Source organism: Macadamia integrifolia, chromosome 14 (assembly GCF_013358625.1).
Source record: "Macadamia integrifolia cultivar HAES 741 chromosome 14, SCU_Mint_v3, whole genome shotgun sequence".
Classification (NCBI taxonomy): domain Eukaryota; kingdom Viridiplantae; phylum Streptophyta; class Magnoliopsida; order Proteales; family Proteaceae; genus Macadamia; species Macadamia integrifolia.
Genome location: NC_056570.1, coordinates 26,966,452 through 26,985,455, shown reverse-complemented (window position 1 = coordinate 26,985,455; position 19,004 = coordinate 26,966,452). Strand labels below are relative to the sequence as shown.

General features: G+C 36.0%; 2 protein-coding genes across 3 annotated transcripts in view; both read right to left on the bottom strand.

Annotated features, from left to right (window-relative positions):
- The window catches only part of LOC122060986 (calpain-type cysteine protease DEK1-like), a 46,551-nt gene extending 43,867 nt beyond the window's left edge, over positions 1 to 2,684 (bottom strand). For both annotated transcript variants that reach the window (XM_042624125.1, XM_042624123.1), the window contains exon 1: positions 1,945 to 2,684. In XM_042624125.1, the coding sequence (XP_042480059.1) occupies positions 1,945 to 2,069 (125 nt within the window). In that variant the 5' untranslated portion in view covers positions 2,070 to 2,684. The remainder of the gene's footprint in view (positions 1 to 1,944) is intronic.
- A 9,747-nt stretch (positions 2,685 to 12,431) lies between these two features.
- LOC122061845 lies at positions 12,432 to 15,781 on the bottom strand. The gene is made up of 7 exons (XM_042625346.1): positions 15,113 to 15,781; positions 14,884 to 14,970; positions 14,522 to 14,779; positions 14,221 to 14,385; positions 14,061 to 14,114; positions 13,828 to 13,974; positions 12,432 to 13,107 (listed from the first exon to the last, which is right to left on the bottom strand). Exons 1-7 carry the CDS (start codon positions 15,293 to 15,295, stop codon positions 12,730 to 12,732), a joined length of 1,272 nt encoding a protein of 423 aa, XP_042481280.1. The 5' UTR covers positions 15,296 to 15,781; the 3' UTR covers positions 12,432 to 12,729.
- Positions 15,782 to 19,004: the final 3,223 nt, after the last annotated feature.

Here is a 19,004-nt window from a genome sequence, read left to right as displayed (position 1 = left end):
GATAGAAAATGGAAAAGGATTGCCTGTCAAAAGCGTGAAAAAAAAAATGAATAAATGAATTAAATATTTGTAACCATTGACCTCCTAAGTCTATAATATATAGGAGAGGTTGTGAGGAAAGAGCGAGGGGCAGGTCAAAAATTACCATAGAAGAGGTTGTGAGGCTTACATGCACAGTTTAAGCCTTGTCCCAAGTATGGCCTTGAATAAAGCAAATTGGAGGACTAGGATCCAGGTAGGATACCCCATATAGCGGTGTACTATTTTGCAATTTTTTTTTGTCATCGGTTGTTTCCTTCCACTTCTACTTTTCCTTTTACTTGTCCTTGTTTGGATCCATGTAGCCGACCCCATTAAGTTGGGATAAGGCTTTGTTGTTGTTGTCGCCATTTTGTAACCATTGACCTCCTAAGTCTAATAATATAGTCTTTTTCCCCTCCCATTATTTGGTTGGTAACAGCATAATATTTCACTGTAAAATGTATAAATTCAGGAAAGGAGGGCAACAACAATTAAAGAAAGCAAGAAAACACAAAATACAGATTAAGTGATAGAATTAAGCAGTCATATCATCCCTGGGTTCCGCAGAACCCTAGTAGAATATGAAATCAAGAAACTCCCTGGCAATAGTCATTACTACCAGAATTTTGTTCATGCCAAACTTGGACGAACTAAAGCACCCAAAAAAAAAAACACAACTTTTGAAAAAGAAAACTAACTAAAGGTAAGGTTTCACTGCTATTTTCCTCCTATTCATGATAGATCACACTCTATCCCCATCCAAGAGAAAGGGGAATAGCACAACAAAGAAAATTCCTCTTTTCTTTATTTTCTCCAAGGCATCTTGAGATCCCTTGAATTGAAATTTTCCACAAAAAACAGAGAGGAGTACAATGGAGGACTACAAGAAAGACCAACCATTGAGAAATATGGTGCCAAATTGTTAGATGATTATGAAAAACATTTATGCTAGCAAGCATCTAAGTGCAGAAGCTTTCTTATCAACATATAACGATGACCTTGTTGAAGAACAACCTATCCATCTGTCAACAGAGCAAATAACTAAGCTTAGGGAGGTGGCAGTATCAACATCTACTCAGTTTCCAACACATAACCCAAAAGAGAAAAGAGGGGTTCATCTTTGCCAACCAAATAAAGAAAAGAATTGATGTCCATGTACTTTGCAGCACCAATACTCAGTCTAGATAATAACACTCGTCAGATAGACATACCTTATTCTAAGCAATATTTTCATTTTATGCAGCTTCAATATTCAGTTTAAATAAATAACTCTGGTCAGATAGGCATACCTTATTCTAAACAATCTTTTCATCTATATGTGTTATAATTATACACTCTTGAGGACCAAAATCAATGCACTTCACTTGGATTACACAAGATAACTATCCTAAAATAACTGTTAAATGAAACAGCGACAATTCAAATGTATTTACTTTTTCTCGATCAAAGATCCAATAAATGCAGCTTATGTAATTGTGAATTACATGTGAATGGAATGTTTCAACAGTTGTGTGTGCATTAATAAACTTAGGAACACTGAGATTGTTGGATAACACTTGAATCAGATGCGACAAAGACATGACATTTGAGGAAGGGGGGAATATGAGGGAGCAAATCCAAGATTAAATGTTACTATTTTACAATTGAGCAAAAATCACACAATGATATCTCGTATCATCATGAGATGAGTATGGCAATTCCACATCAATATTGCAATTAAGTGAAAATGACAGTGATTTGTCTAGTCATTACACAGTAAACTAACAGTTGAAGTAAACCAGGAAAGAAGGGCATAAATGCTCAACAATGAAAGCAACATGCAAATGGTTGACAAGCAGAAAATCTAAGCTCAAATTCAGAACATTATGCAATCAACAACACTCATTGAGTTGAAATTAAGCCCAGAAAAAATGTGAAGCATACCTGTAAATCCGCCAGGGCCTCCAATTTACTGCCCATAATATGGCAAAGGAAAGTGAACTCAGAACAGAGAAAAGCGTCCCAGAAACAACACAAGCTATCAGAACCTGACGCCCGTCTCCCTCCATGGCTCTCCCCCACTTTTTTCCTCTCTCACTCCAAACTCAAATCATAGAGACAATAAGGACAAACCAATAAAAAAGAAAAAAACTTCACAAATATCAGAACCCAACCCTAGTGGAGTTCCGGAGGAGAAAAAAAGAGACTACTTTGTAGCCAATCGACTATTGCAAGTTCTGAAACCAGCGGTTTCAGCTGCTAATGATAACTGAAGCTTGGGAGGGTGACATATGGTGAAACGGACATTGAAAGTCAGCAAAATTTAGGGTTTCCATTACATGTTAAGAACAGAAAGAAAAAAACGGAAACAAGTGAGCGTTTTGGTTTATCTTCTTCTGCTGCTCTTCTGAATCTTTAGACGAAGAACACAGATTACTTCGTCCGAAACCCTACATAAGGAGTGAGTATCACACTGAAACTTGAAACTGAAGGAGAGAGAGAGAGAGAGAGAGAGAGAGAGAGACGTGTGTGCTTGTGAATAAAAAATAAATAAAAAATAAAAGGACCTCAAAAAAATTATTTAAAAAAATGGGGAAAAACATAGGAAATCTCACTAGAAAAATGGAAACGCGGAATGACAGGAATGTGTCTAAATGTCTGACATTTTTTTATGTCTTGAATAGGAAATGGCTAACAAAGGAAGATTTGCTCATTACATAATCCGTAGCATTTAATTTGGGTCAATTTTTAATTGAGCTGAGATTAGAGAACTAAAAAGTGGAAAGAGGGAGAGTCCTCTCCTCCTACAATGGCAGTGTAAAAAGAAATCTATATACTATACCAATTAGGGATTGAAAAATGATATTATGTATATGGAATCCACATGGAACCCATATAAAGGAGAGTAAGTAAATGTGGGTCCCATTAATAGTATAAAGGAATCTGTATAAAGACATTGTAGCAAATTTTTTTTTTCCAAATGGAAATTACATTTGAGATAGTAACCTTTTTAGTAATTGGGATATCTTAGCAGATAAAGTACATCAAATACAATAGATTTGAAATATTATATTTAAAATATATCATTTTTTTCATATTTCCAACACTATTCATGTCATTATCTTTAGAAAATTCATCGCCGCCACCATTATCATCTAATGAATATAGTCTTTTTCGACTAGGACGGTCAAATTTAACTGTTGTATTGCCTCCGATAAGTCGTGCTTACACCCTTTGCATCACCCCTCCCACTCCACCCTTTGACGTCCTCACTTGGCACTCCCTCTTGCACCCCCTACTATGCTCTCTCTCTCTCTCTCTCTCTCTCTCTCTCTCTCTCTCTCTCCATCTACACATGCAGGCTTACTGGCCTATATCATAGTTAGAAAATTGCATTGATTTTAAAAAGTCTTAACTAAATTGATTGAATTAGTGGGGGTTGGCATTTTTTTTTTTATGAGTAACTCTTCGACTTCAAAAGTGGTTGGAAAGAGAACTAACAAGTTGAAGTTTACCTTTGGGAAGGTGATTACACTTTAGAATGTTTTTCACATGCCACATATCCACAAGAACTCAAAATCTAAAACCCTAATATCTATTGGGGGCCAAATATCTTTGACCGTTGTCATAGGTGCCAAAGAAGAACTAGAAGAAGCTAGTAAAAAAGCAAAAAAGAGCAAACCTAAAAAAGAAATCAACTATCAAATATATATATATTTTAATCGAGGTCATTAAATTTAAATCAAGTTGCTTTTGAATTTTTCTTTTAAAATAAATAACCACCGATACCTTATTTTTAATGCTCATACACTTAAGACCAAATGTATAAAACTTGTTTCAACTTTCAACTGCCCCTCCACCTTGACCTAACATAACAAGGTTATTTCTACCCAAAAATAAAATAAAAAACCTAACCAGGTTATAATGAGTCAACTGAATCCACGTGGATTAAACAATTCAGCTTTCGCCTATATGGCATCTTTTGCACTTCTAAGTGTATGTTTACAAGTTTATGTAGTTCCCCTATGATACCAAAGTATTATTTCCCTCTCATGTAAGGTTCTTTATTAATTCATTTCTCTTGCACTTCTAAGTATATGTTTACAAGTTTATGTAGTTCCTCATGATACCAAAGTATTATTTCCCTCTCGAGTGAGATTCTTTATTAATTCCTTTTCTCTTGCCCTAATCGTGTAGAATCCGTATGGATTGTTTTTTATACCACCATTATAATGGCATGGAGATTCCTCCCAGGGAGGAATCCTCTACCTCAAGTTTCTTACGCTTGTAAGACATTGATGGCTAGTAAGTGACCATCCTTTTCCTACCAAAAAAAAAAAAAAAAGTGACCATCCTTTGATTCAAGCCAACAATCCCATAGTTTTTTGGATTCAAGTTTGATTAAATCAAGAGTCAAGACAGAGGGTCAATTTATATCAACTAGTAAATATGATATAGACCTTGCTATGAGATGATCCTACCCCAATCTCATTAAGTCCAATCATGTTCCCCATTTTCTCAATTTGTCATCTTCTTGTTTCCTTTTCTTCCTAAACACGACAACTTGTGTGGAATTTTTCCTATTTTTGATTTTTGAACATGACTTCTATCCGAGCCTACTTAGAAAAGAAGAATCAAACTCATAGCGCTAGTTGAATTATTTTCATTTTATTACCATTTTGTCTAATTCAGAAGCACTATTCATTTCAGGGATAGGGTTCTCTATGAGACCAATGTGGGAGGAATTTGCACAACATATTAATAGTTGTCTTGAAAAAGGTATCATCTACATAGTATTTACCTTTTTCAAGACAAACTATTAATATGTTGTGCAAATCCCTCTCAAATGAAAAAGGTATCCCTCTCAAGTGATTTATCTACATATCATTTACATTTCAACAAAAAAAAAAAAAAAAAAAAACCTTGTGAAAGGGAAATTACACTCCACTGTCATGGAGTAGTTTCCACCCTCAAATTGATTTTCTAAAGACGAAAGAAAGAATAAATTCATTGCTGGAAAATGAAAAAGAAAGATACATGTACAATGCATCCAAACACCAGCCAGTTGAACCCACGATCCCTTATACTGTTTGTAACCAAGTAGGTTAGAAAAGTAATTGTAATCTTACATGCTTTGCCTTTAACGCATAATGTGGCTATGAAGGGGAATTTTACTTCTACCCGGCGCTAATGCTTCCCTCCTTGAAGCCTACATTTTGTTTTGTTTTGTTCTTTTCAGTAATGAAGTATTTGAAGCCTACTTTGCCTCCAGGGCTCCATTGGGTTATGATAGACACAAAGGAAAAGGAAGTGACTTTTTTTTTTTATTTGATTATTAAATTTTACTTTAATCTGCAATCAAATTCCTTAGGTTTGTAAGTAAAAGAATTTACATCCAAAAAAATATATTTACTAAATATGATAAGAGTTTTATATAATTTATTAAATCATGGTTACGAAACTTTTCTTTTTCCCTTCTTCTCAAAGGTGATTTCACTTTCCTTCCCTTAATTACCTTTACTTACATCCAATTGGAGCCTAGGGCACCGTTTGACAACTTTTCTGCTGTTTCTGGACAATCGTGTCTAGAAACAGCAAAAACGAATTTTCACATTTCTAGGAATAGAAACGGATTTTTGGGTGTTTGATAAAACCTGTTTCTTAAATCGATTTGTGCACACATTGTTGTTTGATAAAATGCTCCTCACTTTTGAGCCTTATAAATTCCATTATTTTTGAGCCTGAGAAGAGTCACGTTTCTCACTTTTGGCTTTTTTATCAGGCAGCCTTCACTTGTTTCTAAAAACGACAAAACAAGCGACGAAACAAGTTAAACAAGTATAACTTGTTCCGTCACAGTCGTTTCTTATAACATAAATTTTCATAAATTCCTATTTATGTTTCTAAAAACGGGTGAAACGAAACAAGATTATCAAACGTTTTTTACTCCGTTTCTTCATTTCTAGGATCAGAAAAACGTGGAAACACGTTTTTAGGAACGTTGTCAAATGGTGCCTAAGTTTATATACTCAATCGTCGACAGTTAATTGATTGTATTAACTTTCCTAATTTAACTTTACAAAAGAACATTATCCGATTGTGTGCACCTGCTTCAGACACATAGATACCTGGACGCACACTCCCATTGGCCCTTATGCCAGAGCAGGTTATATTCTCTTAAGAGAAAATCTGTTTGTAACCAAAGTGGTTGCTCTCTGCAACTTTGGGTTTCACTCTCTCTTTATACAATTCCCTCCTCTGTTATCCAACAGGGCTGGTGATGAAGATATATAAATTCCATTGGTCACAATGAAGAATGCTTTGAAAGAGAGGAATGCTAAAAGGAGCTAGTGGTGGTGTTCTTTTACCTGTTGTGTTGTGCTAGTGTGTGTACTGCCATTGCTGCAAGGTGCTTCAGCTTCTTCAACTTCTTCCGATTCTTAAGCCTTGGGGCTTCAGGTTGAGCTGGTGGTGTTATGGGGGTGTGATTTGTGCCAAGTCTGAAACCACTGTGAGCTCTGTGTTGGGTTTATTCTCATTATGTAGGAAGAGTTACAGCAGCAGCAGTAGAACTGGACAAAATTGGAAAGGTCCAAACAGAGAAAGAGTTAAACTGGAAGGGGGGAAACCAGTTTAAACAAGAAAGAGAGTGTCACTATGCCATTAGGAAGAGGGGTGAGTGGGGAGCGTTTGTCGTTTCTTATTGTCCGGGTAAGGATGGCAGGGAGAGTGATTGTGGTTGCCACGTATGAGGGCACGTACAGCCAAGTGGCAATAATGCATGACAAAGGATGAGTTACAATTTCTGTGTGTAATCTTCTTTTATTTCAAACTGATGAACAATATTAAAGGAGAAAGAACCTGTCAATCTAACGTATAAACGATCGAATTATGTTAAATACTTTCTTATTGATATAGATCTGATGAATCCTAAAACAGTAGGGTTCTCCTTCCCTTAAAATTCAAATTTCTAAACCAAATTCATTTGTTTGTTTGGCTAAATGTGCTGATGTGGGTTATGAGTAATGACATTTAGCACATGGAACTCAAATATTTATTTAAACCATTTTTTATGAGGGTTCAAATCATGTGATAAAAAAAACTTGTGAAGAGTTAGAGAAAGAGAGAGAAATATATAATTTTTACTGGGTAAGAGAATGTTTACTATTTGTGTGGCTATTGCATCAATGCTAATATTGAACGCACATGAATATACACCAAAGAGCAGATAGGAATCATTTGATACAAACAAGTGAGAAGGTATGGAGAACAAGAGTGATTATAGTTCTTTTTTCCTTTTTATAATTTATCATTACAGAGAGGGATAGACACATTGTTCATGTGCAGCAAATTAGTTACGAGCTTGTGTTATAGGACATCATACAAGAGAGGCAGCGAGATCTCAAAAAAGAAGAGAAAGAGAGAGACGCAACATACACATGTTGTGTGCCCAGCCTTCTCCATTTTAATTAATAAAATAGACAATTCCTAAGGTTATTCAATAAAATCAATGGATTAGAGCAGAATTAGTCAATTTGGATTGATCCAAATAAAAAATCCTCTGAGACCGATTTTCGCCTTTTGTTCAAATACCTTATTTAAAACTTCATGACACTAGTGAGACTCACCAAAAAAAATCCACTATTTAATTTTTTATTTTTTTTAATGTTATTCCATTTCAATTGTGATAATTGAGTCTTCAAAAAAAATTGTTTTCAATAAGTTATTTGAAAATGTTAAGAAAATTGAAAATCTAAATTGTTGCAATGAACAAACAATTTGGGAAAATGAAAAACCTTAAACAAAACTATCTTTGTGAGATGGAAGGAATATTACTTAATGTGAGTTGGACAGATTGATTTTCAATGACACATGACAAAACATGGGTCAACCTCACCATTTGAGACAAATTATTTGTTAGAACTCTTGATTCAATCGACAAATCTGTAGGGTATATATAATCTAAGTGCTACTATGGGTCCATTGGACTTCTATTTCTCTTGTTTTATAGAAGGGTTGTTGAATTGTTAAGACCCGTGATCAATGTTTTATTCTGCATGTACTTTGTGTGTGTATATATATATATATATATATATATATATATAGTTGTTCTTTCTATAAAAAGGAATTTTCTTATTTACACACTTTCTACAGTGATAAAAAATTGATAATTTTATATTTTACTCTTTACTATAACATGATTTTTTTTATTCTTCTAATGAGGGAAATTCTGTCATTTAGCATTGGTATACCAAACACCAACAAATACGAAAATAAACAAAAACAGATCCGCATAATACACAAAGATTTAACAAGGTTCATACACCGATGTGGTGTGCTACATTTTCGGGCGAAAAAAAAAATGTTTCACTATATAGAAGAGAGATTACACTTAAGCAGTGAGAAGAAAACTTGCTCTGAAACCCTAACTCGAAAAACCTCCAAATTATAATGACTTGTTCAACGAGACGATAGTATATTATATACTCCTCCAAGTCGTGGGTCGATCCATCAGTGCTAGGCTCCAAGCTTGGGTCTATTGGCCCAACCCCTCTGCTTCCATCACAGATTTTAGAAAACTTTTCATTTGGGTTGCCCCCAGAATATGTTAGAGCGGGTTATTCTTCAAAATATGTTTAGAATTCGAGACAAACTTAATAAGCATATGTACTAAAAAACTATGCATGATAGTGGTAACTTTTGCTAATGACACGATGATAAATAATATTGTTCTCTCATTTATAAAAAGGGGTTTTCTTATTGACACCTCTTATGGTATCACATAATTGGTAATTTTATATTTTTGCCCTTTAGTATAGATTTTTTTTTTTCTTTCCTCGTGAGGATAATTACCATCATTTTGCATATGTACTTAAAAATAGACAATTGCAATTTTTGTTAATGACAAGATTGTTAAATCACTTTTAAATATTTTTTAAAATCCTTTCGTATTCTAAACTTATAACATTTTTTGTGATAGAGGTGTCATTTAGACAATCCCGAGAGAATGAGAGAGGGTTCCTAACCCAAGGGGGTAGCGTAGTTGATGAGCAACGAACTTGATACGAGCCGTAAACTTTGACGTCCTGAGTTCGACTCCCACTAGGTATACCTTGGGCCACTCACACAAGGGTGTTTAGTGCTCTTCACTGCTTTCAATGAAAGTTAAATGGTTCTCATTCAACCCCGATATGACCTAGTCCATGCAGTTGTGGGATCAGTATGAACCCGCCGGACTATTTAGGCCGAAGGCCTGAATACCTGTCGTTGGCCAAAAAAAAAATAGAGGGTTCCTAACTTTGTTGAACCCACTCTTATCTTATCTAGTTTAGGAATTTGGAATATCAAGTTGATATGTTATATCAATTGTATTTAACGACAAGAGTTGACAAGAAGAGGATCCTACAAACCAATTTTTCCTAATAGGTACATTAGCTATTGGACAAGATTCATTGTAGGTAATAATTCTTCCTTGATCTCAATCATGGAGGAAGATTGTTCATATATATTCTTCACCACATCATTGCAACCCATCAAATCCAAAATTGACTTCAAGAATACTTCATTCGTATAGCATTCTCTTACTAACTTGATAAATGTAGCCAAAAAAAAAAGATGTCTATTGTTGACAACGTGATTTAGTTGTTTATAACAATTGAACAAATACTTTATGGATATTTTTTTTTTTTTGGTATAAGAGAATCTATTCATAATCAAATGTGGGGCACATAACAGGTAAAATACAATATTTCACCAGTCATGGAGTGGAATTTGGCCACGTGGTCGTACATTGCATAGATCAGTCCTTCCTGGCTAGGATATCAACTAAAGAGTTAGTTTCCTTAGAAACATATTGGAAAATACAAGTAAGTGGGAAAGTAGAGAGATATCGAACATCAGAGATAATAGTTTGGATGGAAAGAAAGATTACTCGATGAGGATCCACGATGTAAGAAATAATCTCGTTGCTATCCGATTCCAGTATAAGATTGTCCACTGCTTGAGCAATGCCTTCTAGCAAACCATGTCAAATTGCTAGAGCCTCACCTTCAAGGATCAAAGAGAAAGAGACAACTTCTAATTTCGCAAGGATTGACTAAATCATGTTAATCTATGGATCCACTTTTCAATTATTATTAATTTGAATTTGATTGTAAATTCACGAATTTGATATCTCCATACAATCATATAATACATTTGGAGAATTGAAAGAAAAACCTTATAGCCTTCTTATAGCTAATAGACAAAAATGTCATCTATCAAACAAAAAAAAATCAAAACAAAAATGTCAAAACAATAATCATGTGGGGGAAAAAATGAAGGCAAGCATATTAAAGGTGGCAATGAGTGGCATTCAATCACTTCCTATTATTATTTCGGAAAGTCCAATTGCAATTAGTGTGTGGTTGGATTATTGCTGGAGTTTTAACTTCCATGATTCTAGGCTGTAGGAGTAGTAAATTACTTGTAGTTTAGTTTTAGTTGACAGCTAGCTTACAGATTCTATCAATGCGAGGTGGGTCTCATGTTTCATGGGACTCCAAATCCTTTACTGATTTGGTGGGCATTGAATTCCTACAGTGTTGGAGTTGGAAAGCAGAGATAAATGTCTGAAATTCCATATCCTCTTAAACATAATATAGCATTAGAATAATTCTCGCGTAGCATTTTTTTTATTTTTTATTTTTTTATTTATTTATTTATTTATTTATTTTTTATTTTGTGTGTGTGTGTGTAGGGAGGGTGTGGGGAGTTTGCTGGTCTAACCGCCCATGCTAATCTAGGGGACAACGGGGAAACAACTCCTCTCAAGTGTGGCCAGTGTGCCGAGTGTACATACGACAACTGAAGGTGCATGCCCAGATGCTATCAACTGTCCAATGTGCACTGGAGAGGATTCGTATCCGAACATGGGAAGGATAGAAATCATCATTTTGAGGATATTTGGGATACTTAATCCTATGGTGGGGAGTGTTGATCTATTTTTGTGGTCTATTGCTCAAAACCATGATGTTCCATCTTTGCTTTGTAAAATATTTTTACATACTTTGTTTTTTTTTTAGGGGGAGGGGTAGAGGGAGAGTGTTTATTCCATTTTCCTGGTCTATTTCTCAAAATCACAATTTCCCATCTCCGCTTTAAAGACCAGAAAACTTTTCTTCTTTCTTTTATTATCCTTTTTTTTTTCTTCATTTTATTTTTATTTTTACGAAGACGTGATAATACCATATCAACACACACATTGTTTATCTTTTTCATATATAACCCAAGTGTCCAGCTTGAAAAAGAATGACAGGTACTAGTCCTAATAACTAATTATCTAATGACAGGAAATACTGTTGAAGGAGGCGTCAAGGCTCTTCTTCTTGGAGCGAAACACGCAAAGAGAAGCAAGTGAAAACTGAAAGAAATTTGGACTAATTCAGAAATTATTTAGAGAGTGACTTTTGATCTAGACAATACTGTTTGGCCTATTTTTGTGGCATCCATATTTTTTATTTTTGTCTGTATATAAATCTATGTGACAGGTCGTATGCAAACTTAAACTTACCGTCAAACCAGTCTTGTATTATGCATCCTTAGCTGAGGAAAAAACCATGAACATTCAGACCTCAAATGCAGATGGGGTTAGTAGTTGTAACCAATTAAATATATAATTTTATGTTTCTTCTTCTTCTTCAAAAAAAAAAAAACCCACACACATTGTGCACCTTTCTTTTTAATTTGATAAAGAAATTGTGCACTTTAGAACCAAAGGTTTAGTAAACATAATAGAGCTCCAAGGAAAAAAAAATTTACAGGGCCTCCACAGTTTGCCTCACACTGTTCAAAATCGGTTCAGGCCCACTACTAGGTTGGGACAGCGACAGAACCAGATAGGCCCAGGTTTTTTAAACCCAAGCCCAGTCTGGGGTCCCAAGGCTCAGCCCAAGTCTACCCAAGGTCAGACAGGGACATCTCAGATCAGGCCTGACCCTGCTAAGCTCAGGGTGGAAAAAAAAGGAAGCAACCCGTCTGTGTCCTCTAGGCCAGACACAGCCCAATTGAAATTCCAACTTTATGGAAAGTTTTACTTCTCCATAGATGAAGAGAATCTAACCAATTGAAGAGAAAGTCCTGAGATGCCCCACCAGTTACCGCAGCCCCACATTGAGAGATTCTCTCCTCTCAATGGTAAAGAAAACCACCGTCCATAAAACTTTTGAGCCCATCTCTAATGAAATAAGAATCCACTTTCCAAACTTGCCTAACAATTAACTGAGAATCTGAGATTTAAAAAAGATAGGTTGGTGGAGGTAAGTGCCCTAGGACATACAGAATTTAAAGGACATATAACCCAAAATTCTCTTAAATGTTTGATGCTCTCAAAAGGCATTTACCCTCTTTCCCTCATTGGAATTTAGAATCTAAATCTTGGATTTACATCTCTATTTAGCATCAAAATCTCACTCATCCATTAACAAACCACTCCACAGAGAAGAAGCAAACACATACAAGTACACTAAAGACTTGAGATACAAAGGCCTGTTCCTCCTAGACTTGCGAAACTTGACCCCCTCCCCATATTTTTATGGGAGAGTAAGAGAAACTAAAGAGTCAAAACTTCCCAATACAAAGCAAAAGGAAAGATTCACATGTTACTGATCTACCCTAAGAGGTAAAAGGGTGTGTGACTAAGTTACATTGAATATTACATGGGGTTGAGAGAGAACAATTGGGAGTCATCCTTCATGGGCAATTGAGGTTTTTCCCAGGACCACCATAGTAGAAGTAGTGGCCCCAATCACCATTATCACCATTTTGGACATCATAGCAGTTGGATTTCTCAGTGAAGGTGCCAATCCCTTTAGGAGCCTTCAAATTATTGGATGCATCAACAACCTGGATATTCCTGAAATAACTTGACTTACCAAAGCCTTCTTCAGGAAAATGGCCACTGCCCATCTGAGTTGATGTGTGCTGACCATCTGGTTCTGAGTTTACTACCTCTCCTCCCCACTCAATCATGGAAGCACTATCAGCCAAGTATGAGAAGAGGAAGGAGGGCCAGTAGCCTAACACATAGTCACTCCCAAATTGCATCCACCAGTTTCCTTGTTTAGGGTCCTACAATGCCATGACATAATTAAATCAACTTGCACATTTTAAGGCAAAAAATTACTACAGTTGTATACCTCCCATGTATATCTATGAATATAAGCAAGGATTTTAAACTCATAACAGGGAGTGGAACGGACTCAAATCCTCTGTGGAGAGCGGTGAGTGGCAGTGAGGATCCAACGGGTGAATGGCAGCGAGGATCCACAGGCTGGGAGGACCTGCATGTACCCCCCTGCCATTGGATCTCACTGCCACTCACTGCCTCCCTGCAGAGGATTTTTGTGCGGGGTGGAACCAGGTCGCATAAGTTCCCCTGCACAGCCAGAATCGGCAGCTCTACAACATCTAAAATAGGTTTGGGTCATGCCAATTCTGATCCAAATCTGTTTTGCCACATAACCAACTCTGTTTTGACTGAAATTTGACATGTGACACCATAGGATCTAACACAAAATTTCCCCACTCTGTCACATGGCAAAAGTAGGCATCAAACTAGGCTTGGTTATGTGGACTGCAAGACCAGCATCCCTATCCCTTAATTATTCAACATATCAAACAAAAGAACCAAAACAGGCATGAGCAAATGTCAGAGATTCTCCGCAGCTTTTCTGCACCTTTTTTTTAAAGAGCCCTAATGTGAATCCTTGCATTTTGTACTACTTTCCTCTTGAATCTTATTACTTTCACGAGTTCATCTTGGGTTAGTTGGATTCTATGGTTTTTTACCTTCCAGACAAGTAAACTGATGTCATATTGAGAACCATGATAGCCAGATACAGGAAAGATGCTTGCACCCATTGCTATTTCACTGTTGATCTGAATAAAGCCAGAGCAGAGAAGGTTGTAGCAACCCGTGGCCTGATAGGCATCACTCTGAACCCAGAAAGATAGAAGCAATGTGAGAAAAAAGAAGACAGATGATAGAACCCCAAGAAGTGATAGAGAAGATGAAGACATACAGTCCAGTAGGTGAAGAGTCTTGTGTTGTTGTCTCCATAGAGATCTGGGCTAACCTGTATTTTGTAAAATAAAGGAGAAAAGTTAACCAACAGAGAACCTAGAAGAGGTTTCTTAAACCATTTTTACAATGCAATCTTAACAATTATACAGAAATAATACCTGCCAACCAGCTTCAATGCTGTTGAGATCTTGACCAAAAGAACCTCCCAAGATCCAGATCTGAGATAAGCTAAACTCATTAGGCTGCTGGATCTTGGGTTCCCAAACGTTAATGGTTGCTTTTGCACCGTAATACTTGTCTCCTTCAACATAGGCTATCGCATGCTAGTCACTCCAAAAAAATTAACAAAAGGAGAGGTGTAATTAAGAAGAGGCACAAAAAAAGCAAGAAAGTAGATGAAAAAGCTAGTTTGCCTTTAAATTTTTTTTTTCTTTGCACATCTCTTCATCTTCTCTTTACCTGATGACCACTTTCATTAATCAGGTCAGGATCCCCAGACCTGGGCTGGGGAATGGCTCTGTGTTTCTTCCTTCCAAACCTTTTGACTGAGCTTGCTCGGAGAATGTCATCTTTCTTTGTTCTTCTGATGGGTATGGTCCCTTCTGGGCATCTTCCATTTATGTGCCATAGCTGAGTCATAGAGTTTGAACTTTGTCTTGCATTTGTAGTGGCCTTGTTTCCATCGAAAAGCCCTTCTGGATGAAAGCTAGGTCTCGTCTGAAAAACCAGAAAAAAAGGATCAATGCCACTAATTCAAAACCCGGGGAAAAAGAAAGTGTAGAAGCAACGAAAGCCGGAAGCAGAGACCACAGAATACGAACCTGAATCGTGTGATTTTGCAGAAAAGGATGGTCAAAAGCGGGTTGATGAGCAACATGGACACAATCGATGATATCTCCATCTGGGCTCTATCATAGACAGAAAATAAATTTTACATTGTATCAGAAATCCCCATAATCATTCACCACTCATGTGCAAAAAGGATTTTCTAATTAATAAACATCAAAAGGAAGAAGGGAAAAAAAAGATCACTGAAAAATCAAAAGGAACCTTAATGCTCTTAACAGGGGGCTTGTTGAGGTGTTTCAAGTGCTTCTGCACCTCCAACTTCTGACGAGAAATGCGCATCCCAGAAGCTGCACATGAGAATGGGATCAAGGCCAACAAGTAAAGGAAGAGCAGCATTCTTTCTCTACTCTCCTTCCTCTTCTCGCCGCTAACCCTCACAGCCATGGTGTACTTAAAAGAAACACTACTACACCTCTTATCGTCACCACCAGAAAACAGAGGCGTAGGTTTGAGGCTTAAAGTTACCTCAGCAACATCATAGATTCATGGGTAGGCGACTAATATTTCTCACTGAAAAACTGAAACAATCACAACCCACTTCTCTTCTGCTTATCCTACGCACAGTCTCTTCCTAAAAATAGTATGCAGAAGGAAGAAGAAGAACCCACTCACTATCTGGTCTCTGGCTCTCTGCTGCTTATTCTACGCACCCCTGGTCTTGACTCTGTCTCTTTCTCAGTTTCTCTCCCTAACTCAAATAACTTGAAGAAGAAAGGGTTATGCCATGTCATCTGTGGGTTCCGTTTTCACAGAAAAAACCCAATGAAACTGCCGACCTTCTGCTTTCCACTCTTTTCCACTCTCACTCTTCACTCTCCACTCTCCACTCTCTCCTCTCTCCTCTCTCCTCTCTCCTCTCTCTACCCTCTTTTTCTCTTTCTAGCCTTTATTTTCATTTTCACTCTCGTGGTGAGAGTAGGAAAAGAAAAACATTAGAAAACAAAGAAAGTGGGAAACGAGTGGGTTTGAGATCAGCACACAGTGGTTTGTCGTATTGGGAAGGCACTCGTCGACCCTCGAGCTATTCCACTTTACCGATTTTACCCTTTTTCTTTTGAAATGACAAGTTAATGATGTTACGAAAATGTCCCTGTGTAAACACGTGAACCCCATCCACCAGTTTTCTTATTTTATTCTATTTTTATAAGATTTTTAAGTTGGTAGAAAACACTTTCTATCTTTTTTATTCGTTTGTAGTCGTCCAAACACATCCCTCTTTGGTCTTTGATATACATAAACCACCCATTTCCGTAAATGTACCCATTAATGCATAATGACCAAACTAGTTTTTATAATATGACTCTGACCTGTGTATTAAAAGGAGATAAAATGGATCCATACACACATGATGCGCCAACTCATCATTGTGTCATCAAATTCTTAATAATAATAATAATAATAATAATAATAATAATAATAATAATGATAATGATAATGATAATCTTTTTCAACCTAACATTTAACATTTAAGAATAATACAATGGTCAAAGATAAAGTCTCATTTATAACTTATGTATTAAAAAAAAAGAAAGCTCCCTGACCGCATGGTCTTGTGCCCATACACAAAGGACAGTGAAATGACACTTCTACCTCTATGAAACCCAAACAATTCTCACTTGTTGATGCCCATATATGACATTGTGCTTTTTATGCGTTCTTTTAGTAGCTCTTGTGCTGGTGCAAGAGCTGCACGGTTAGGGAATCCTAGTATTAATCAGGGTTTTAAAAATTATTATTGAAATGTATAGGCTACAATCACGATTTCAACTGATCTCAAATGATACCAAATCTGATTTAAGGGTGACTTAAATCGATTTAAGGGTTTTCTTAATTGATTCAATATAATTCTGGGCGATTCGATATGAAGCAAATTGAAATCAGCAACTGTCTTGTTATGTAGTTGATATATGGTTTGTGAATTTTGTTGTATAAAACATGTGTTTGCTATAGAGTGGAATGGAGAAGTTTTGTTAAGTTGGTATAGAGAAATCTATTTTGTAATACATATTATACTATTGTTAATATTACATTTTATTCATTCAATTTGAATTTATGGTTGTATCAACAACACATGCTTCTTATCCATGAAATTGTGTGAGAAGCAAGTTGGAGGAAGGTCGATGATAATCTAAATTAAGGTACTTAAAAAAAAAATTGAAGGTGACATTTGGATCAAAACAATGTAGAAGGACTTGAATTGTCAAATTAATTGCTAACATAAATGATGAAATATCGAAAACTAACATAAAGTATGTCAATGAAGACACAACTAATAGTATAGTTGGTTGGAGCCCTGCCAGTATAGTGTAAGATTCAAAGAGGTCTTAGGTTCAAATCTTCTGCATTCACCTAGCCTCCCTATGGGCTATGCAATTAACATTGACATCAAAGCTAACATATAATCTATCAATGAGTTTCTCATTTATTCAATGACTCCAATGACCAAATCATTTGTACATATGATAAACCAAGGTGTCATTGTGGGCTTATATAAAGGAACAAATTTTGTTTAAGAATCTTTTATACTACTCTTACATGAAGAATTTCATTTTTATGTTGTTTTTCTTTAAAAAAAAAAAAAAAAAAAGACAACAAGTTGTAAGGAAAAGATTTTTTTTGTTTTTTTTTTTTTTTTTTTTTTTTTGCAAGAAAAGACATTTTCAACACAAGTGGAACAACACCCTTAAGATGGTCCTTATAGTTTTGAAAGTTTTTTGGTGGTCCGTAAAGTAATGTTTGAACAAGTTGAATCAGTTTTGTTGACCAGTGGAATTAATACTTGTTTTATGCAAAATAAAAAGAAATAATTGTTTGAACAAATGGCATAAGGGAGCGCATCAATGAGGAGTGACGAAACAATTTTATAAAAGAAAAAATGCCACTTCCATGTAAGGAGGAGATAGGGTACTAACGTACCCTCCATAGGCAGTTTAGAGAACCATTTCCTAATTATAAAGAAACTTGAAATCAAAGAGATGGATCCGTTATCAAAACATTGGGTAAATCACATTACTCGGAAAGCAACTGATAAGATTAGGGTTTTGTTCAATCTAGATCAGCCCTATAATCAATATTTTCTACGAATCTATAGTTTCCCGTATAAAATCAGCCTGAACCAGGTTGGAGGAGAAGTGAGATTGATTGAAGCGATCCAATTTTTAAAACCATGGATGAAATGTGATTATAGGTATATGATTAAAGAGATTTTACATCAATTTTTGTATGCAAATTGAAGAGCCTGAATATATATATATATATATATATATTTTTTTTTATGGGGAATGGAGAGTTGTTCAGGGAATCCAAGGAAAATGCCTCATGGAATTAGATAAGATGTATAATAAAATATGAACTGGTAACGTATCTTATCTACACAGTAGCGTAGCTTTCCATTCACTGAGAAGTTTTAATATTAATTTAGACAAAGATTCTGTCACCGCAGTTGGGGATTTCACAAATTAAAATACAGTAGAGAAGCTTTTCACTCCATTAATGAATTATTATAAGGTCCATGTTTAAAGTTAGAATTAGCAGAATAAAGCCACATAGAACACAAGTCCTTTGCTCTGGCTTATGTACAACAACATTCCACACCCACCCCCACCCCCACCCCCACCCCGACCATCACCATAATTATAGATATATATATATTTTTATATAAAATTGATCCAATCCGAATTGAAGAGAATTAGGATCATGGATTTAGTTTATGGTATCGGCTGCAAGAGATAACAGTATTGATACGAATTGATCGTATCGAAATTGATTCTAAATCAAAATAATGTTTTTTCTTAAAAATGCACCATATTATCCGATTTTTGTATTGGCCAAGTATCAATTTCGGTTATGGCAAATGCAACCATAGAAGAGTGACTAGGATCAGTCTCTACCGATTTTGATCCCGATCAAATGGTGGAGCTAATCTAATTTATAAACCATGAGTGGAAGTGAGAATGAGGGTATCTTCGTCATTTAGGAGGATTTGAAGGAAGGGCATATAGAAATCCTCCCGCTCTTACAGAGAGAGAGAGAGAGAGAGAGTCGTCACTCGTCAGAGATAAGACTGGCTGGCTACTCATTAATACCAAAGCGT

What these genes read in the sequence shown, in the direction of transcription:
- LOC122061845 (XM_042625346.1), bottom strand. Translation starts at nt 15,295, where the DNA reads ATGGCTGTGAGGGTTAGCGGCGAGAAGAGGAAGGAGAGTAGAGAAAGA. An exon ending in TTAATGAAAGTGGTCATCAG is followed by an intron (nt 14,386 to 14,521) that starts GTAAAGAGAAGA and finishes TGGAGTGACTAG; the next exon opens with CATGCGATAGCCTATGTTGA. An exon ending in GCATTGAAGCTGGTTGGCAG is followed by an intron (nt 14,115 to 14,220) that starts GTATTATTTCTG and finishes TACAAAATACAG; the next exon opens with GTTAGCCCAGATCTCTATGG.